A 23,187-nucleotide genomic window follows, 5' to 3' on the forward strand; every position below is an offset into this window, starting at 1 on the left:
CGTTTGTTTAAAGTAGAAACCGCTCCCTCGACCTTGGGGACTGTCTGCCATAAGTCCTTTCTGGGGTCGACCATAGGAAACAATTTTTTAAATATGGGGGGAGGGACGAAAGGAATACCGGGCCTTTCCCATTCTTTATTAACAATGTCCGCCACCCGCTTGGGTATAGGAAAAGCTTCTGGGAGCTCCGGCACCTCTAGGAACTTGTCCATTTTACATAGTTTCTCTGGGATGACCAACTTTTCACAATCATCCAGAGTGGATAATACCTCCTTAAGCAGAATGCGGAGATGTTCCAACTTAAATTTAAATGCAATTACATCAGGTTCAGCCTGTTGAGAAATGTTCCCTGAATCAGTAATTTCTCCCTCAGACAAAACCTCCCTGGCCCCCTCAGATTGTGTTAGGGGCCCTTCAGAGATATTAATATCAGCGTCGTCATGCTCTTCAGTAACTAAAACAGAGCAGCCACGCTTACGCTGACAAGGGTTCATTTTGGCTAAAATGTTTTTGACAGAATTATCCATTACAGCCGTTAATTGTTGCATAGTAAGGAGTATTGGCGCGCTAGATGTACTAGGGGCCTCCTGAGTGGGCAAGACTCGTGTAGACGAAGGAGGGAATGATGCAGTACCATGCTTACTCCCCTCACTTGAGGAATCATCTTGGGCATCATTGTCATTATCACATAAATCACATTTATTTAAATGAACAGGAATTCTGGCTTCCCCACATTCAGAACACAGTCTATCTGGTAGTTCAGACATGTTAAACAGGCATAAACTTGATAATAAAGTACAAAAAACGTTTTAAAATAAAACCGTTACTGTCACTTTAAATTTTAAACTGAACACACTTTATTACTGCAATTGCGAAAAAACATGAAGGAATTGTACAAAATTCACCAAATTTTCACCACAGTGTCTTAAAGCCTTAAAAGTATTGCACACCAAATTTGGAAGCTTTAACCCTTAAAATAACACTTTAACCCCTTTACAGTCCCTGGTATCTGCTTTGCTGAGACCCAACCAAACCCAAAGGGGAATACGATACCAAATGACGCCTTCAGAAAGCCTTTTCTAAGTATCAGAGCTCCTCTCACATGCGACTGCATGCCATGCCTCTCAAAAACAAGTGCGCCACACCGGCGCGAAAATGAGGCTCTGCTTATGCTTTGGGAAAGCCCCAGAGAAATAAGGTGTCTAATACAGTGCCTGCCGATATTATAATATCAATATACCCAGATAAAATGATTCCTCAAGGCTAAATATGTTTTTAAAAATGAATAGATTTAGCCCAGAAAAGTCTACAATCTTAATAAGCCCTTATGAAGCCCTTATTTACCATCGTAATAAACATGGCTTACCGGATCCCATAGGGAAAAATGACAGCTTCCAGCATTACATCGTCTTGTTAGAATGTGTCATACCTCAAGCAGCAAGAGACTGCACACTGTTCCCCCAACTGAAGTTAATTGCTCTCAACAGTCCTGTGTGGAACAGCCATGGATTTTAGTTACGGTGCTAAAATCATTTTCCTCATACAAACAGAAATCTTCATCTCTTTTCTGTTTCTGAGTAAATAGTACATACCAGCACTATTTTAAAATAACAAACTCTTGATTGAATAATAAAAACTACAGTTAAACACTAAAAAACTCTAAGCCATCTCCGTGGAGATGTTGCCTGTACAACGGCAAAGAGAATGACTGGGGTAGGCGGAGCCTAGGAGGGATCATGTGACCAGCTTTGCTGGGCTCTTTGCCATTTCCTGTTGGGGAAGAGAATATCCCACAAGTAAGGATGACGCCGTGGACCGGACACACCTATGTTGGAGAAATGACCCTTACCTCCCGGGATGACAGAAATAATTTCCTTTAAGTCAGGCCCAAACAGGGTCTTCCCCTTGTAAGGAATAGCCAAAAGCTTAGATGACTACGATTTTAACCATAAGGCTCTGCGCGCCAAGATGGAAATCCTGAACTCTTAGCCTCCAATTTGGTAAACTGCAGAGAAGCAAGTCTTATTACAAAGAAGTCTCAGTCTCAAGAGATTTTTCCAGGGTATCAAACCAAAAAGCAGCCGCAGTCGTAACAGTGACCACGCAGGCCGCCAGTAGTAAAAGCAACCCCTGATTAACATAAAGCTTCTTAAGGGAATCCTCTAATTTCTTATTCATAGGGTCCTTGAAGGCACAACTATCCCCACTAGGGATAGTAGTCGTTTAGCTAAGGTGGAAATAGCTCCTTCCACCTTAGGACTGTCTGTCAAGAATCCCCGATAGCATCCGCTATAGGATACATCCTCCTGAAAACGGGAGAATGGAATACCTGGTGAAGGTGAAAATCAGCAGCTGCTGGATTAAAACTCCCCACCCTCTGATTGCTAGGTGGCTTAGCTATCTACCACTAAAGCTTGCCACCATAAAAAGGAGAAGTTCAAAAAAAAAAAAAAAAAAGGTTTTAATATAAATTAACACCAAAAAAACATTACTGGCACATTAAATTCACTTTATTTCTGTGCCAGAAAATATCCAAGTAGCATGTTAACCTTGCTGGTAATAGACATTGCATTGCAATGTGCACACAAACCATAAGAAATTGCAAGGAACCGCAGAGCACCGCACGTGGGTCAGAAAACTTTATTTCATGTGTGCAATCCATTTTAAACACAAAGCTGCATCCCACCGATTGCTAGGTGGCTTTAGAAAACAGCTACAATGCATCAAAAAAAAGGAACTCCACCAACAACGAAAAAAAGTCCAAAAAAAAAAAAAAAAAACGGTATTGTTATGCAACTTTGAGCCCTATCAAATAAAAAAACGCTACTGTCAATTTAAATGTGTATAGGTACCGTACATTTGTAGTATTGACATTAAAAAGGGCCACAGATGGTGTAGGTTCTTTAACACCTATTGTTGGTACTGAGCCTTTTAATATTAAGCCATATAATCACAACATGAATGCAATAATTGTGACAGGCAACGTATTCCCAGAGAGCACCCAGAGAAACTGGTCTATCCTGTGAATACATAACATTAGCCAAAAAAAAAAAAAAAAAAGGGCGCGCAACTGTCTGCAGAGAGACGTAGCGTAGCCAAGCTCCGCCCATCATGGGCGTAACAGGTCGGAACTCCCGAGCGGTAAATTTAGGATTAAAAAATGGAGCCGTCAACATAGCAGTACATTCCATAGCCCCGCCCCTCGTGGGTGTATCAAAGAATAACTCCCAGGCGGCTAAACAGAGAGAAGAAGCCGTCGTAAATAAAAGTCCCCATACAGTTACCGAAGTGAAAACCGAAGTAAAAAAAGTAAAATGGTACAAGCAGCTATCGGGAGTCGACAGATATACTGCAAGCATGATCACATACCCCCTAAAAGGCTACATGTAATCTCCCGGTTGCCATGTTTTAGGACAGGCACTGGGCGCAAGTATAACAAGCAGAGGACACTGCATCCTGGAATTACACATACCCCTGTGATACACAAGGTGCCATGTAATCTCCCGGTCGTCATGCTGTGGTACAGGCACCGGGAGAAAGTATAAAAACCTAAATACACTGCAGTATGAATCCTCACATACCCCTGTGACACAAGGCTCTAAGCAATCTCCCGGTTGCCATATTTAGTACAGGCACCGGGAGCTACACCTGCAGTACGTCTCCACGCATAACCCTGTGACACACAAGTTAAACAGCATGAATAAAGAGTCCATCTTATGCTGTTAGAAGACAGTGAGCACCACTACCTTTCTTTCCAAGAAATGACTCCGTCCCCAGAAACAAAGTTAGAACTTACCTTGAATGCTGAGAGACAGCATGGCAGTCCAGCAGGTTTTCAGAAGTCTTCTCCCTCCCATAGCCCTGTGGGCAAAGATCAGCCTGAGTTAAAAATGCTTAGGCTATCTATATTAGGGCAGCAATATATATAGGAGGCGCAGTGAGAATTATGTCCCACCAGTTCCTATTGCTCTAAAGCCACCAAATGCTTCTCTTTTTACTGAAGAGATTGATCTGGTCTAGGCTACACCCTAGCACAAAGCAGCACTCAGAGGCACTACTTTAAAAATAATAAACTCTTGATTGAAGAAACTAAACTAACACCTCACTTTGCCAGCTCCTATCTTACTAACACAAGCAAAGGGAATGACTGGAGTGGGAGGAGCTATATATACAGCTCTGCTGTGGTGCTCTTTGCCTCCTCCTGCTGACCAGAAGGCGATATCCCACAAGGATGAAATCCGTGGACTCATCATATCTTGTAAAAGAAATACTGTTTAACAGGATTCCATGTAAAATTATAACTAAAGTTGTGAAACAAACGTATTGCAGTTGTATTTGGTCAAGTAAACAGCACCCGCTATTTATTAAGAGACACCCCACCGCCTTAGAACCATTAAATACTCACTGTTTGCATGGACTGGAATGGTGCGGCGTTTACATTAATCCCGCTGCTGTGTAGAGGTTTATTGGACCCGGCCTGAAACACCTGAGGTTGGGAAGCAGCGGGAAGAGATGATGTTTGCGTTAGGTCAGCGCTTAACGACAGAGAAGCCTGCAAGAGAAAAGTTTGTTTTGTTTTTTAAATTCACAACTAGTGTAAGAGAAAGCAAAGGCCACATAAACAGCTGGTGTTGGAGAAAAGTGAAGCTTGCCTGGAGCTGGTCAATGGCATCTTTCTGGGCTCTCTGCTCTGCGGGGTGTGAAGGCTGGTACATCTGCGGAGAACTGGAATAGCCTTCGGTGGTGGAGGAGACCAAGGCAACCTACAATAATGAGACGGGAAACCCCAGTTAGCTCATAACAAGCACAAGCAGCAGAGTCCCCATTAGTTCACAAACAACACTACCACAACATGCAAAGATCAGATCCTGATCGAACACTCACCTGTGTGGAATCTGAAACCTGGCTGCTTTGGGAAAGCCTGGCATCTGAATGCACTGTTAGAGGAAACGGTTAAACAGATTACATAGGCTATATCAGATAGCCAAAAAAAAAAAAAAAAGTAGTGGCAGTGAGAATGCTTGCTCACACTGCTCCTCAAAAGGGACATGATAGTCATATGCTAAATCACTTTAAAATGATGCAGCAGAACTATAAAAAGCGAACATGAAAATATCACCTGAGCATCTATATATCTAAAAAAGGAAGATATTTTACATCAAAAAAGTTTCAGCTCACCAGAGCAAGTGCTCTGTGAACAGTTAGGTCAGCTGCAGGTTCATAAAACAAACAAAAATAGCTAAATCACCACCATCAGGGCTGCTGTCACTTAGCTTTGCTGTTATCTTGTGAGATTTCATAATAAGCTTCCTTAAACTAAATAGGGAAATAACGTGACTGACTGCACATGCCAGATGCACACTCCCTCACAAGTCCTGGGACTAGCCTCCTTATTGGCTACTTAAACTCTTTTTATAGTGGGGTGTGAATACTTTAGGACATTTTGAGGTCATTATCTTCCTTTTTTACATAGAAAGGTTTAGGTGATAGTCAGCTGTTTACAGCTCTGCTGCATCACTTTCAAGTGCTTCCACATTTGGGTATTATGTCCCTTTAACTAAATCAGTTCCCCAGAGCTACATTACCAGATGAGCACACCATCGGCGGGAGGTCCATACTCTGGGCTGGGTTCATAGGCTGTGCTGACACAATGGCGGGATCAATTGCTTGACTCTCAAAGTCCAACATGGAGTCCTGCCGAGGCAAACAGTGGTGTGATATGTGCAAATCTAACGCACTAGACCACACAGATCAGTGCCTACAGATTTACTCACCTGCATGAAATTGTATGGACCCTGCATCTGTGCCATTAGGTCTTGGACCCTCTGCCTTCTAACAGTCGGATCAGCCTGGACTTGAGCGATAGGATTTAGCGATAGAGGCTCGGGGACAGAAGTCGTAGCTGCCTGTTGCTGGAGAGAATTTACAACCTGAAAAAAAACAAACAAAAACACACAATAAAGCAGAGGTGGGCAACATACAATCTTCATACAGAGGTATCAGGCTCCCACCCCTGTGATTAGACACATGAAATTGAAAGCTTATATGCTTAAGTCCTTAGACTTTAGCAACCACATAATACACTAATGGAGAACAAAGAAGCAGATACAACAGCTATGGCGGTGCGGCCAGTTTTATTCCTACAGCCAAACAAGTGCCCTACCTCAATTGCTAGGACCCACAGAAGAAGGACATAGATGACATACAATGGTGTGAGTGAGTGGGCAAAATAATTGATTAAACTAGATCTGTGCAGAGGATTTGTTGTGTAAAATAGCCCCCCCCCCACCCCAGGCTAGTGACATGGACAACTAATGGCCCACAACCTATCACAGGAACTACTTGTAACAGCACAGAAAGCTATTTACTAAGCAAAAAGATGCTAATGGCAGACATTATTTATGTAGTGTGCAAGGCATTAAAACCCGACTTACTTCAACCGTTTCTACTGTCCACTCATCGGTTTGTTCCTTTTCACAGCTGCTGAACTGCGCGTCTGTCATGAACTGCCGGTTCACAAACTACAAGAAGTATAGTTTATAAATAACATATCTATAACATCAAATTTAACTTCGTAACAAACAATCTAACATTACAGCAGGGAATCGTCACCAGATTATTTCTGTGCCCACCCTCTGTATAAAGGTTAACAGGATAAGAGCTATTCTATAGTACAGTAGGAGACTAAGTGATAACACTTGTCATCAGGCACCAGAGACTAATGTGATCAGGAAATACTATGGGTTGTGGGCAGTCACTTCAGGTTGTTTTATTTTGCCACATATGGAAGAATCACGAATGGACATACTGGTTTAGACAGCTCCTCAGAGACACTGTTGTGGTTCTTACCTCTGTGGATTCAACCTCTGTGGGCTCAGTGTATTCTTCCACAGTTTCTGCTTCTAAACAAGAAGAAATCGTAAAATGTTAGTCACACAGTGTAATCTTTCCCATGAAGTTAGATATAAAAAGGGGGAATTCTTAAAACGAATGCTAAAGTCCAGAACTATTAGCAAACAGCAGCCGACATAAGGCAACAGGGTATGTGCCCTATTTTCTGCACCCAGCATCTCCCACTAGGGTGTCTGCCTCATAGGTCGATCACCGAAATGCCACACATCACTAATACAGAGTAACAAATCGCAGAGGACAAAATATAGCAAATAAAACTTTTGACTGCAAACCCACCCCCCCCCCACCCACCGATCTCTGGCATCTGTTCTTCTGCTATTGGCCCAGCGAGTGTCTCTTCCTCCTCACATAGACCATTTTCATGGTTCTGAGCACTGTCAAAATATCCACTCTGAAGGACGCGGTCCAGCATCTCACGCACAGCTTTGTCTGTAAGAGCAGCAGTCACATGCTTAATGTTACATGCCATGTATTAAAAGGAGGTCACTTAAAGTGTCAAGTGGGATGAAACTTACATGTGGTCCCACAGACGGGTTTATCCTTTCCATCCAGCACATCCCACAGGTGAGAAGAGGCTTGCTCATACTGTTCACATAACCTGATATAAGAGAGAAGTTAGAATGGGCTGTGCAGATTCTCTGAAATAGCAATTGAGACTTTATACGCTGCCTGAAGGCTCCCAACCACAATCCAGGCTCCTTAAAATAAAAATGGTATTGTGTACTGATTACAAGATCCATTAAGGATCTACACAAACCACCTGGGAAGCTAATTATACATTGGCTCACTCACCAATAAATTTGTCAATATATTATTTCTTACAGACTTTGGTTAAAACAAACGAACATATTTAAGGGACACTACTATGGATATTATTAATAATTTGGAAGGCATGGGGAAGGACATGTGACGTGTCCTTTTTACACATAGGGATAAAACAATTTGTCTGTAAAATTGGTTTTCAAACTGAAAAGAATTATGAACTAAGGGGACTTTGGCAGGGACTACATATGGCCCATCATATATGCATGGGTTTGAAAATGTATTAGTTTGGCATAGCAATCCTTTATTGATGGAAATAACATTCACGCTACATTGATTATATCATTGTGATGTGGGATGGGAAGAGGATGGCAGAGGTTTCATTTTACATCTAACACACAAATTATTATAAATTTGAATGGAAGATTTCAGCACAAGAGTTTACATTTGAAGCTTATTTTAAAAAAAAATAAAAAAAAATATATAGCAGTAAAATTATAGAAAACCTACAGATAAAAATTGCTTTACGTGAAAGAGTGGCCATGTGAAAAGATGGGGACAAATATTCCTTTAGGACAATATCAAAGAATTAATAACTGTACAGTTGAGGAAGGCTTCCATTCTAAACCTAGGAGGTTCATATGCCAATTTCTTAGACCTTGAAGGCCGCCTCTAATCTAAATGCATTTTGATAGTTTTTCACCACTAGAGGACATTAGTTCATGTGTTTCATATAGATAACATTGAGCTCATGAATTTACAGCTCTGATTGGCTAAAATGCAAGTCTGTCAAAAGAACTGAAATAAGGGGGCAGTATGCTGAGGCTTAGATACAAGGTAATTACAGAGGTAAAATGTGTATTATTATAACTGTTGGTTATGCAAAACTGGGGAATTGGTAATTAAGGGATTATCTATCTTTTAAAACAACAAAAAATCTGGTGTAGGCTGTCCCTTTAAGCCCCCAGCAATTACAAAAAAAAAAAAAAAATGCAGAATAATAATGATATACTGTATTTAGAAACTGGTTACTGTATCAGTTTGGCATTTATAAATGCACCAAACAACGGTGTAATATATGCAGATTGTTCCATTAAAATTCCAAAAAGTACCAAAGTAATACAAGATGAAATAGATATTTAAGTAACACCACTCATGTACCATGTAGTTGTGATGTTTTACACAGAAGAGCATATGGACCAGACTGGGAGAACGTTTGTGTAATATCAGAAATAGATTCTAGAAACTGTGTCAAGCATTTATTTCTGGAACATAAATGCTGCTAGCTTGGGTACCAGGACAAATATATCCAAATACGCTTTTGACCATAAGGCAACGTGAAACTTTGGATTTATTGGGGTTGTTGCACCAACCAGCGTTAATTGATTTGTATGTGCACGCATTTATTTCATTATTTTTATCTGTACACGGTCAGTTATTTTATTTAGAAACATTTAATTTTTTTTTATTTTATTTTTTTTAAATACACACATTTATGTATGCATTTTCTTGTATATTTTGCATTTATATCTGCTTTGTAACAATTTTACTTGTACTGGATGTAACAGATATTACATACAATATGGATTATAATCAGAAGGAGAATACGTACAGGGGAATCACAGAAAACATACTACTTTGAAACCTTCCTAAATATACTACCTCCTCCCAAGTAGAAAAAGGAAATTTATGCTTACCTGATAAATTTATTTCTTTTTCGAAACGATGAGTCCACGGATTTCATCCTTACTTGTGGGATTACGTCTCCTGGTCAGCAGGAGGAGGCAAAGAGCACCACAGCAGAGCTGTATAAATAGCTTCTCCCTTCCTTCCCTCCCAACCCAGTCATTCGACCGAAGTTAGGAAGAGAAAGGAAAAGCCAAGGTGCAGAGGTGTCTGAAATTTAACAAAAATATAATAACCCGTCTCATAACAGGGCGGGCCGTGGACTCATCGTATCGAAAAAGAAATACATTTATCAGGTAAGCATACATTTCCTTTTCAAGATACTATGAGTCCATGGATTTCATCCTTCCTTGTGGGATACAATACCAAAGCTATAGTACACGGATGAAATGGGAGGGACAAGACAGGGAACTTAAACGGAAGGCACCACTGCTTGAAGAACCGTCCTCCCAAAAGCAGCCTCAGACGAGGCAAAAGTATCAAATTTGTAAAATTTGGAAAAAAGTGAAGAGACGACCAAGTTGCAGCTTTGTAAACAGAAATAAAACTTTGAGATAGTCATTTAATATCTTATGGAATGCATAGGTTCAACCGGAACCCCTTGAAGAACTTTAATAACCAAAACCAAACTCCAAGGAGGAGCAAGAAGTCTAAACACAGGTCTGAAACTAGTCAGAGCCTGACGAAAAGATTGGACAACTGGAACATATGCCAAATAGAAAAAGCAGAGATCTGTCCCTTTAAAGAACAAGCATGAACTTGCCGATCACCCTTTCTCCAATCCGTCTTGGAGAAAAGACTCAATCCTGGGAATCCTAACTCTACTTAATGAGTAGCCCTTGGATGCACACCAAGATAGATATTTACGCCATATATTATGGAAAATTTTCCTAGGAACAGGCGGACATGCCTGAATTAAAGTTTAAAAACGAATCAGAAAAACCTTGCTTGGAAAAACTAAGCGCCCCAACTCCAAGGCGCGGATCTTAGCCCTGCCCATCGTGGGCGTATTCCACTAAGTGTCCCGGGCGGCAAAAAGTATTAGAAAATGAAACAGTCAGGAGAGCTAATAACCCACATGGACATATAACAGTAAATAAACAAACCTCCCAGTAGGCTCCAAAGTGAAACAAGCCGTTTGGAACCTTAAATGTTAGATAACACAGTCAGTATTAATTATCGAAAAATCTCCCTGTCGACTGCCAAACTGGAGTCAAAAGAGAAGAACTCTCCCCATCGGCTGCTAGTTTAGTAATGAGAGCCGTTAGGAGCAGGGATATATACCATTTATGTAACACATATTCATGCTGAAATATAAAAAACATAATTTATGTAAGAACTTACCTGATAAATTCATTTCTTTCATATTAGCAAGAGTCCATGAGCTAGTGACGTATGGGATATACATTCCTACCAGGAGGGGCAAAGTTTCCCAAACCTCAAAATGCCTATAAATACACCCCTCACCACACCCACAATTCAGTTTAACGAATAGCCAAGAAGTGGGGTGATAAAAAAGTGCGAAAGCATATAAAATAAGGAATTGGAATAATTGTGCTTTATACAAAATCATAACCACCACAAAAAAAGGGCGGGCCTCATGGACTCTTGCTAATATGAAAGAAATGAATTTATCAGGTAAGTTCTTACATAAATTATGTTTTCTTTCATGTAATTAGCAAGAGTCCATGAGCTAGTGACGTATGGGATAATGATTACCCAAGATGTGGATCTTTCCACACATGAGTCACTAGAGAGGGAGGGATAAAATAAAGACAGCCAATTCCTGCTGAAAATAATCCACACCCAAAATAAAGTTTAATGAAAAACATAAGCAGAAGATTCAAACTGAAACCGCTGCCTGAAGTACTTTTCTACCAAAAACTGCTTCAGAAGAAGAAAATACATCAAAATGGTAGAATTTAGTAAAAGTATGCAAAGAGGACCAAGTTGCTGCTTTGCAAATCTGATCAACCGAAGCTTCATTCCTAAACGCCCAGGAAGTAGAAACTGACCTAGTAGAATGAGCTGTAATTCTCTGAGGCGGAGTTTTACCCGACTCAACATAGGCAAGATGAATTAAAGATTTCAACCAAGATGCCAAAGAAATGGCAGAAGCTTTCTGGCCTTTTCTAGAACCGTAAAAGATAACAAATAGACTAGAAGTCTTTCTGAAAGATTTAGTAGCTTCAACATAATATTTCAAAGCTCTAACAACATCCAAAGAATGCAACGATTTCTCCTTAGAATTCTTAGGATTAGGACATAATGAAGGAACCACAATTTCTCTACTAATGTTGTTGGAATTCACAACTTTAGGTAAAAATTCAAAAGAAGTTCGCAACACCGCCTTATCCTGATGAAAAATCAGAAAAGGAGACTCACAAGAAAGAGCAGATAATTCAGAGACTCTTCTGGCAGAAGAGATGGCCAAAAGGAACAAAACTTTCCCAGAAAGTAATTTAATGTCCAATGAATGCATAGGTTCAAACGGAGGAGCTTGAAGAGCCCCCAGAACCAAATTCAAACTCCAAGGAGGAGAAATTGACTTAATGACAGGTTTTATACGAACCAAAGCTTGTACAAAACAATGAATATCAGGAAGAATAGCAATCTTTCTGTGAAAAAGAACAGAAAGAGCAGAGATTTGTCCTTTCAAGGAACTGAAGAAACTGTAAAATTCTCGGAATTCTGAAAGAATGCCAAGAAAAATGATGAGAAATACACCAAGAAATATAAGTCTTCCAGACTCTATAATATATCTCTCTAGATACAGATTTACGAGCCTGTAACATAGTATTAATCACAGCGTCAGAGAAACCTCTTTGACGAAGAATCAAGCGTTCAATCTCCATACCTTTAAATTTAAGGATTTCAGATCCTGATGGAAAAAAGGACCTTGTGACAGAAGGTCTGGTCTTAACGGAAGAGTCCACGGTTGGCAAGAGGCCATCCGGACAAGATCCGCATACCAAAACCTGTGAGGCCATGCCGGAGCTACCAGCAGAACAAACGAGCATTCCTTCAGAATCTTGGAGATTACTCTTGGAAGAAGAACTAGGGGCGGAAAGATATAGGCAGGATGATACTTCCAAGGAAGTGATAATGCATCCACTGCCTCCGCCTGAGGATCCCGGGATCTGGACAGATACCTGGGAAGTTTCTTGTTTAGATGGGACGCCATCAGATCTATTTCTGGAAGCTCCCATATTTGAACAATCTGAAGAAATACCTCTGGGTGAAGAGACCATTCGCCCGGATGCAACGTTTGGCGACTGAGATAATCCGCTTCCCAATTGTCTACACCTGGGATATGAACCGCAGAGATTAGACAGGAGCTGGATTCCGCCCAAACCAAAATTCAAGATACTTCTTTCATAGCCAGAGGACTGTGAGTTCCTCCTTGATGATTGATGTATGCCACAGTTGTGACATTGTCTGTCTGAAAACAAATGAACGATTCTCTCTTCAGAAGAGGCCAAAACTGAAGAGCTCTGAAAATTGCACGGAGTTCCAAAATATTGATCGGTAATCTCACCTCCTGAGATTCCCAAACTCCTTGTGCCGTCAGAGATCCCCACACAGCTCCCCAACCTGTGAGACTTGCATCTGTTGAAATTACAGTCCAGGTCGGAAGCACAAAAGAAGCCCCCTGAATTAAACGATGGTGATCTGTCCACCACGTTAGAGAGTGTCAAACAATCGGTTTTAAAGATATTATTGAGATATCTTTGTGTAATCCTTGCACCATTGATTCAGCATACAAAGCTGAAGAGGTCGCATGTGAAAACGAGCAAAGGGGATCGCGTCCGATGCAGCAGTCATAAGACCTAGAATTTCCATGCATAAGGCTACCGAAGGAAATGATTGTGACTGAAGGTTTCGACAAGCTGCCATCAGTTTTAGACGCCTCTTGTCTGTTAAAGACAGAGTCATGGACACTGAATCTATTTGGAAACCCAGAAAGGTTACCCTTGTCTGAGGAATCAATGAACTTTTTGGTAAATTGATCCTCCAACCATGATCTTGAAGAAACAACACAAGTCGATTCGTATGAAATTCTGCTAAATGTAAAGACTGAGCAAGTACCAAGATATCGTCCAAATAAGGAAATACCACAATACCCTGTTCTCTGATTACAGACAGAAGGGCACCGAGAACCTTTGTAAAAATTCTTGGAGCTGTAGCAAGGCCAAACGGCAGAGCCACAAACTGGTAATGCTTGTCCAGAAAAGAGAATCTCAGGAACCGATAATGATCCGGATGAATCGGAATATGCAGATATGCATCCTGTAAATCTATTGTGGACATATAATTCCCTTGCTGAACAAAAGGCAAAATAGTCCTTACAGTTACCATTTTGAACGTTGGTATCCTTACATAACGATTCAATATTTTTAGATCCAGAACTGGTCTGAAGGATTTCTCCTTCTTTGGTACAATGAAGAGATTTGAATAAAACCCCATCCCCTGTTCCTGAACTGGAACTGGCATAATTACTCCAGTCAACTCTAGATCTGAAACACAATTCAGAAATGCTTGAGCTTTTACTGGATTTACTGGGACACAGGAAAGAAAAAATCTCTTTGCAGGAGGTCTCATCTTGAAACCAATTCTGTACCCTTCTGAAACAATGTTCTGAATCCAAAGATTGTGAACAGAATAGATCCAAATTTCTTTGAAAAAACGTAACCTGCCCCCTACCAGCTGAGCTGGAATGAGGGCCGCACCTTCATGTGGACTTAGAAGCAGGCTTTGCCTTTCTGGCTGGCTTGGATTTATTCCAGATTGGAGATGGTTTCTAAACTGAAACTGCTCCTGAGGATGAAGGATCAGGTTTTTGTTCTTTGTTGAAACGAAAGGAACGAAACGATTATTAGCTCTGTTTTTACCCTTAGATTTTTTATCCTGTGGTAAAAAAGTTCCTTTCCCACCAGTAACAGTTGAAATAATAGAATCCAACTGAGAACCAAATAATTTGTTACCCTGGAAAGAAATGGAAAGTAGAGTTGATTTAGAAGCCATATCAGCATTCCAAGTTTTAAGCCATAAAGCTCTTCTAGCTAAAATAGCTAGAGACATAAACCTGACATCAACTCTGATAATATCAAAGATGGCATCACAGATAAAATTATTAGCATGCTGAAGAAGAATAATATCATGAGAATCATGATGTGTTACTTGTTGCGCTAAGGTTTCCAACCAAAAAGTTGAAGCTGCAGCAACATCAGCCAAAGATATAGCAGGTCTAAGAAGATTACCTGAACACAGATAAGCTTTTCTTAGAAAGGACTCAATTTTCCTATCTAAAGGATCCTTAAACGAAGTACCATCTGACGTAGGAATAGTAGTACGTTTAGCAAGGGTAGAAATAGCCCCATCAACTTTAGGGATTTTGTCCCAAAAATCTAATCTGTCAGACGGCACAGGATATAATTGCTTAAAACGTTTAGAAGGAGTAAATGAATTACCCAATTTATCCCATTCTTTGGAAATTACTGCAGAAATAGCATTAGGAACAGGAAAAACTTCTGGAATAACCACAGGAGATTTAAATACCTTATCCAAACGTTTAGAATTAGTATCAAGAGGACCAGAATCCTCTATTTCTAAAGCAATTAGAACTTCTTTAAGTAAAGAACGAATAAATTCCATTTTAAATAAATATGAAGATTTATCAGCATCAACCTCTGAGACAGAATCCTCTGAACCAGAAGAGTTATCAGAATGATGTTCATTTAAAAATTCATCTGTAGGGAGAGAAGTTTTAAAAGATTTTTTACGTTTACTAGAAGGAGAAATAACAGACATAGCCTTCTTTATGGATTCAGAAACAAAATCTCTTATGTTATCAGGAACATTCTGCACCTTAGATGTTGAAGGAACTGCAACAGGCAATGGTACTTTACTAAAGGAAATATCTGCTTTAACAAGTTTGTCATGACAATCAATACAAACAACAGCTGGAGGAATAGCTACCAAAAGTTTACAGCAGATACACTTAGCTTTGGTAGATCCAGCACTAGACAGCGATTTTCCTGTAGTATCTTCTGACTCAGATGCAACGTGAGACATCTTGCAATATGTAAGAGAAAAACAACAACATATAAAGCAAAATTGATCAAATTCCTTAAATGACAGTTTCAGGAATGGGAAAAAATGCCAAAAAACAAGCTTCTAGCAACCAGAAGCAATGAAAAATGAGACTTAAATAATGTGGAGACAAAAGCGATGCCCATATTTTTTAGCGCCAATAAGACGCCCACATTATTTGGCGCCTAAATGCTTTTTGGCGCCAAAATGACGCCACATCCGGAACGCCGACATTTTTGGCGCAAAATAACGTCAAAAAATGACGCAACTTCCGGCGACACGTATGACGCCGTAAACGGAAAAGAATTTTTGCGCCAAAAAAGTCCGCGCCAAAAAATGACGCAATAAAATGAAGCATTTTCAGCCCCCGCGAGCCTAACAGCCCACAGGGAAAAAAAGTCAAATTTTTGAAGGTAAGAAAAAATGATTAAATCAAATGCATTATCCCAAATATGAAACTGACTGTCTGAAAATAAGGAAAGTTGAACATTCTGAGTCAAGGCAAATAAATGTTTGAATACATATATTTAGAACTTTATAAACAAAGTGCCCAACCATAGCTTAGAGTGTCACAGAAAATAAGATTTACTTACCCCAGGACACTCATCTACATGTTTGTAGAAAGCCAAACCAGTACTGAAACGAGAATCAGCAGAGGTAATGGTATATATAAGAGTATATCGTCGATCTGAAAAGGGAGGTAAGAGATGAATCTCTACGACCGATCACAGAGAACCTATGAAATAGACCCCGTAGAAGGAGATCACTGCATTCAAATAGGCAATACTCTCCTCACATCCCTCTGACATTCACTGCACGCTGAGAGGAAAACCGGGCTCCAACCTGCTGCGGAGCGCATATCAACGTAGAATCTAGCACAAACTTACTTCACCACCTCCATCGGAGGCAAAGTTTGTAAAACTGAATTGTGGGTGTGGTGAGGGGTGTATTTATAGGCATTTTGAGGTTTGGGAAACTTTGCCCCTCCTGGTAGGAATGTATATCCCATACGTCACTAGCTCATGGACTCTTGCTAATAACATGAAAGAAATCCCCGTCGGCTGCTAAAATTAGTATCATAACCTATAGGGAGTAGGGGTGTCAAAAATAATCGTTAGTCCGATGCAGCACGATGCAGACTTAAAACGATTCTGCATCGATGCACTGAAGTTAAAGGGACAGTTTACTCAAAAATTTTCTCCCCTTTAATTTGTTCCCAATGATCCACTTTACCTGCTGGAGTGTATTAAATTGTTTACAAGTAGCTCCTTTACCCTTATATTGGCATTTGAAATTGTTGATTTAGCATGTGGTATCCCCACCTATTCTGAAAGTTTGTGGCCGCGCGTACCAGCTATAGAATTGCTTTGTAAACACAGCCAGCAGAAGAAATTACACTCCCAGTGCGATATAGCAGAGATAAGGTAATAAAATGTTGATTTTCCATTGTTCTCTCAAAGTACTGGTGATTGTTTTAAGGACAGATATAAGATAAAGAAGCAGGTATATTTGCACAATGTGATACAGTAATGAGATCGGATTATACCTACAAGCTCAACCCATTTTATTAGGTTGTGGCTTCAAAACACAAAATCAGAGCTTTAATATACACAAATAAGCCTTAAAAAGCTAATTTTCATACATATTTTACTCTGCAGTTGGTAAAAAAGCAATTGTAAACACATTAAGGGAAAAACTATTTTACAGTATACTGTCCCTTTAATAATCGATTCCGGAGTGACGTCATCACGCGAGGACACTTGAACCCGTGCACATTTTACCGACGCACCAAGCCCTGCGCCCGTTCATTTGCTGTGATCTCGCTGCTTTTATTGGCTGGGACAGGTATAGCGGGTTAGATTGTGTCTGGAGCTGTCATTGACCGCTCTTCCTCTCGGTATTGGCGGTCAGTTAAGGTGTTTGCCCACGGATGGTTGTGCTGGTGTCAGCAGCAAGTCCCAGCAGTGATGGTGGATGAACTGGTGCAGAAAATTTAAGTCTCTGAGGTCAATGAGAGAGCAGGGTTATAGAACACAGGCCCCGTGATAAACATTAACCTTCAATTGTTGTGCATTGTGGGGTCTGTGTTCTATAGTCCTACTCTCATTCACCTCAGAGACATTAGAGAAGTTTGACTATCCCATAGCCCACACTGTGTGAATCACAGAAGTTAGATACATTCACAGGCTACATCATATGCAATTTAACGGTTGTGTTTCCCCATGTATCCAGTTAGATTATGATTTTGACAACATACTATTATTTTTAAGATCTTTAGAGCTGTGATATGTGACACTGTATTTTTATTTGCTCTTGCTGTGTAAAAAGCCAGTATTCCCTTTATATTTACAACAAAGTGGCAGAGTGTGGCTGGCTGCATGCATGTGCATTGTCCTTTCACAAACCCTACTGATCTGAATGTTTCAAGTTTGACTTTTATCACCCATTTAATAATCAGATGTGCAAGAATTGACATCTTTAGGGAACTTATGATATTTAAACTTCTAATTTTTCTATTATAACAGAATCTGTTTCAGTCCTGATGATTCAATAAAGAATCTGATTGGCACAAACATATATGCAAGTAGGAAAATGAGAAAACCCCAAACAAGTGCATCTGATCAGAGAAAGAATGAGAACTGAAGAGTGTAGGGTAGCATGTCGGAGGGTAGGATAGAGAAACAATGGCTTTATGGTATTTACTGCATAAGTAAAATTATATATATATATATATATATATATATAAATAATAGAACAAGTTCATGAAAATCATGGGCAGTAATCGTGATGCATCGTGGAATCGAATCGTTGACAGGATAATCGTAATCGAATCGTGAGACAAGTGAAGATGCGCACCCTAATAGGGAGTGAAGCCTGCACCCACCATAACATTTTCATGTCGAAACAGTATAAATCTCCCAGTCGGCTGTTAATCTCAGTATTGTCAGCCGTAGGAAGCAAGACATGCACCAATCATCCATTGGGAGCAGGGACATGTACCAGTCATGCAAACACCTCAGTACTGAACAGAAATAAACCTCCCTGTTGGCTGCTAATTTAGTATTATAAGCCGAAGGGAGCAGAGACATGCATCCGGCATCACAATCTCGAGCTGAATCAGCATAGCCTCCCTGTCGGCTGCTACCTTTAGCATTGTAAGCCGTCGGGAGCAGAGACATGTAACATTCATGCATTCTACATTGTCATACTGAATAAAAACAACCCTTTCAATCGGTTGCGATCTTAGGACCGGAAGCCATTGTGAGCAGGGACATGTACCATTCAAACCTAACACCTCCATAATGAAGGGAAACAAACCTCCCTGTCAGCCGTTAATTTAGAATGTACGCTGTTGGGAGCTGGAACACGCAGCATGTATGTCACACCCTATCATGCTGAACAAATATAAACCTCCCTTATGGCTGTTAACTGTAGTATTGCCAATCGGTAGGAGCAAAGACATGAACCAAACATGTATAACCCGATCATGCTGTAAAAAGACTAAACCGCCCTGTCGGCTGCCATCTTTAGTAATACAAACTGAAGGGAGCATGGCTAAAGTATAAAAAAACAACAGAGCCCAATAACTTACCCTCTCTTAGGGATACAGTTATCCATAAAAATTATAATATAGATATATATCTATATATATCTCCAAATATTTCTGTGTCCTTACTCCAGAAAACAAAATTCAGCACTTACCTGATAGCCCTGCCCAGAATATTACACACTAACATATTATTCAAATTTGTAATTTTCAGAAATCAATCCACGGTCATGTGTCTAACAGAACTCGATTGCATTTTAATATCAAATGCATACCCAATTATCATCCAAAAGATAAATATATTATCAAATCCTAAATATTAGCACATAATGTTGCCTTTGATAAATATGATTTGTAATGTATTTATGAAATGTTACATGAAAAATAACAGGGAAGATTCAGAGTTGAAAGGATAAATGAAATCTTCAAAGTAATTATATTTGAGTCCAATCAATCAATAACTTAAAACATATAAACTATTGATACAAGGTCACAATAATTACTGAGAAAAAGAATCCAGACTTTAAGTCAGTCCACCCGGCTTGCGAGGCCCTCAAGATCTCCTCATATTGGCCTGTGGAAATAACAAAAAGTACTGAGTCTCTCTCTTCCCTCAGACTTTTGCAGGTAGGGCAGCAAAACATGTATGGGAGGCACAGTGAGAATAATGTCCCACAAGTTCCCATTGCTTTAAAGCCACCAAATGCTTCTCTTTTTACTGAAGAGACTGATCTGGTCTAGACTACACCCCAGAACAAAGTAGTACACTGTGGCACCACTCTTAAAAATAATAAACTCTTGATTGAAGAATCTATAACTAACACCTCACTTTGCCTCTTCCTATCACAGGCAAAGAGAATGACTGGGTTGGGAGGGAGGAGCTATTTATACAGCTCTGCTGTGGTGCTATTTGCCTCCTCCTGCTGACCAGTAGGTGTAATCCCACAAGGATGAAATCCGTGGACTCATCGTATCTTGAAAAAGAAATACAAATACTGAAATACTCAAAAGGATGGTGCACTTAAAGTTAGAAGTACCCCCCAAAAAAATAAATAAAATTGAATAAATCAACTATATTAGGCTTGAATACTCAAATGTATTGCTAGATAATACATAAAAAAACATAATTTATGTTTACCTGATAAATTACTTTCTCCAACGGTGTGTCCGGTCCACGGCGTCATCCTTACTTGTGGGGATATTCTCTTCCCCAACAGGAAATGGCAAAGAGCCCAGCAAAGCTGGTCACATGATCCCTCCTAGGCTCCGCCTTCCCCAGTCATTCGACCGACGTAAAGGAGGAATATTTGCATAGGAGAAATCATATGATACCGTGGTGACTGTAAGAGAAAATAAATCATCAGACCTGATTAAAAAACCAGGGCGGGCCGTGGACCGGACACACCGTTGGAGAAAGTAATTTATCAGGTATACATAAATTCTGTTTTCTCCAACATAGGTGTGTCCGGTCCACGGCGTCATCCTTACTTGTGGGAACCAATACCAAAGCTTTAGGACACGGATGATGGGAGGGAGCAAATCAGGTCACCTAGATGGAAGGCACCACGGCTTGCAAAACCTTTCTCCCAAAAATAGCCTCAGAAGAAGCAAAAGTATCAAATTTGTAAAATTTGGTAAAAGTGTGCAGTGAAGACCAAGTCGCTGCCTTACATATCTGATCAACAGAAGCCTCGTTCTTGAAGGCCCATGTGGAAGCCACAGCCCTAGTGGAATGAGCTGTGATTCTTTCAGGAGGCTGCCGTCCGGCAGTCTCATAAGCCAATCTGATGATGCTTTTAAGCCAAAAAGAGAGAGAGGTAGAAGTTGCTTTTTGACCTCTCCTTTTACCAGAATAAACAACAAACAAGGAAGATGTTTGTCTGAAATCCTTTGTAGCCTCTAAATAGAACTTTAGAGCACGAACTACATCCAAATTGTGCAACAAACGTTCCTTCTTTGAAACTGGATTCGGACACAAAGAAGGCACAACTATCTCCTGGTTAATATTTTTGTTAGAAACAACTTTCGGAAGAAAACCAGGTTTAGTACGCAAAACCACCTTATCTGCATGGAACACCAGATAAGGAGGAGAACACTGCAGAGCAGATAATTCTGAGACTCTTCTAGCAGAAAAAATTGCAACCAAAAACAAAACTTTCCAAGATAATAACTTGATATCTACGGAATGTAAGGGTTCAAACGGAACCCCTTGAAGAACTGAAAGAACTAAATTGAGGCTCGAAGGAGGAGTCAAAGGTTTGTAGACAGGCTTGATCCTAACCAGAGCCTGAACAAAAGCCTGAACATCTGGCACAGCCGCCAGCTTCTTGTGAAGTAAAACAGATAAAGCAGAAATATGTCCCTTCAAAGAACTTGCAGATAATCCTTTCTCCAAACCCTCTTGTAGAAAGGATAGAATCTTAGGAATTTTTACCCTGTTCCATGGGAATCCTTTTGATTCGCACCAACAGATATATTTTTTCCATATTTTATGGTAAATTTTTCTAGTCACAGGCTTTCTGGCCTGAATAAGAGTATCAATGACAGAATCTGAGAACCCACGCTTTGATAAAATCAAGCGTTCAATCTCCAAGCAGTCAGATGGAGTGATGCCAGATTCGGATGTTCGAACGGACCTTGAACAAGAAGGTCCCGTCTCAACGGTAGCTTCCATGGTGGAGCCGATGACATATTCACCAGGTCTGCATACCAAGTTCTGCGTGGCCACGCAGGAGCTATCAAGATCACCGAAGCCCTCTCCTGATTGATCCTGGCTACCAGCCTGGGAATGAGAGGAAACGGTGGGAACACATAAGCTAGGTTGAAGGTCCAGGGCGCTACTAGTGCATCTACTAGAGTCGCCTTGGGATCCCTGGATCTGGACCCGTAGCAAGGAACCTTGAAGTTCTGACGAGACTCCTTCAGATCCATGTCTGGAAAGCCCCATAATTGAGTTATTTGGGCAAAGATTTCCGGATGGAGTTCCCACTCCCCCGGATGAAATGTCTGACGACTCAGAAAATCCGCTTCCCAATTTTCCACTCCTGGTATGTGGATTGCAGACAAGTGGCAGGAGTGAAGCTCCGCCCATTGAATTACTTTGGTCACTTCTTCCATCGCCAGGGAACTCCTTGTTCCCCCCTGATGGTTGATATATGCAACAGTCGTCATGTTGTCTGATTGAAACCTTATGAATTTGGCCTTTGCTAGTTGAGGCCATGCCTTGAGAGCATTGAATATCGCTCTCAGTTCCAGAATGTTTATCGGGAGAAGAGATTCTTCCAGAGACCATAGACCCTGAGCTTTCAGGTGTTTCCAGACCGCGCCCCAGCCCACCAGGCTGGCGTCGGTCGTTACAATGACCCACTCTGGTCTTCTGAAGCTCATCCCTTGGGACAGGTTGTCCAGGGTCAGCCACCAACGGAGTGAATCTCTGGTCCTCTGATCTACTTGGATCGTCGGGGACAAATCTGTATAATCCCCATTCCACTGTCTGAGCATGCACAGTTGTAATGGTCTTAGATGAATTCGCGCAAAAGGAACTATGTCCATTGCCGCAACCATCAAACCTATTACTTCCATGCACTGCGCTATGGAAGGAAGAAGAACAGAATGAAGAACTTGACAAGAGCTTAGAAGTTTTGATTTTCTGGCTTCTGTCAGAAAAATCTTCATTTCCAAGGAGTCTATTATTGTTCCCAAGAAGGGAACTCTTGTTGACGGGAATAGAGAACTTTTTTCTACGTTCACTTTCCACCCGTGAGATCTGAGAAAGGCTAGGACAATGTCCGTATGAGCCTTTGCTTGAGGTAGAGACGACGCTTGAATCAGTATGTCGTCCAAGTAGGGTACTACTGCAATGCCCCTTGGCCTTAGCACCGCTAGAAGGGACCCTAGTACCTTTGTGAAAATTCTTGGAGCAGTGGCTAGTCCGAATGGAAGTGCCACAAACTGGTAATGCTTGTCCAGAAAGGCGAATCTTAGGAACCAATGATGTTCCTTGTGGATAGGAATATGTAGATACGCATCCTTTAAATCCACCGTGGTCATGAATTGACCTTCCTGGATGGTAGGAAGAATTGTCCGAATGGTTTCCATCTTGAACGATGGGACCTTGAGAAATTTGTTTAGGATCTTGAGATCCAAAATTGGCCTGAATGTTCCCTCTTTTTTGGGAACTATGAACA

At 40.7% G+C, this 23,187-nt stretch overlaps 1 protein-coding gene across 2 annotated transcripts in view; it reads right to left on the reverse strand.

Annotated features, from left to right (window-relative positions):
- CAPRIN1 (cell cycle associated protein 1) overlaps positions 1 to 23,187 on the reverse strand; it is a 117,344-nt gene that overhangs the window by 56,009 nt on the left and 38,148 nt on the right. For both annotated transcript variants that reach the window (XM_053720538.1, XM_053720537.1), the window contains exons 6-14: positions 7,428 to 7,510; positions 7,204 to 7,341; positions 6,850 to 6,902; positions 6,435 to 6,521; positions 5,775 to 5,930; positions 5,586 to 5,694; positions 4,885 to 4,937; positions 4,653 to 4,763; positions 4,406 to 4,552 (exon numbers count right to left, since the gene is read on the reverse strand). In XM_053720538.1, coding sequence (XP_053576513.1) covers positions 4,406 to 4,552; positions 4,653 to 4,763; positions 4,885 to 4,937; positions 5,586 to 5,694; positions 5,775 to 5,930; positions 6,435 to 6,521; positions 6,850 to 6,902; positions 7,204 to 7,341; positions 7,428 to 7,510 — 937 coding nt within the window. The remainder of the gene's footprint in view (positions 1 to 4,405; positions 4,553 to 4,652; positions 4,764 to 4,884; positions 4,938 to 5,585; positions 5,695 to 5,774; positions 5,931 to 6,434; positions 6,522 to 6,849; positions 6,903 to 7,203; positions 7,342 to 7,427; positions 7,511 to 23,187) is intronic.

Source organism: Bombina bombina, chromosome 7 (genome assembly GCF_027579735.1).
Source record: "Bombina bombina isolate aBomBom1 chromosome 7, aBomBom1.pri, whole genome shotgun sequence".
NCBI lineage: Eukaryota > Metazoa > Chordata > Amphibia > Anura > Bombinatoridae > Bombina > Bombina bombina.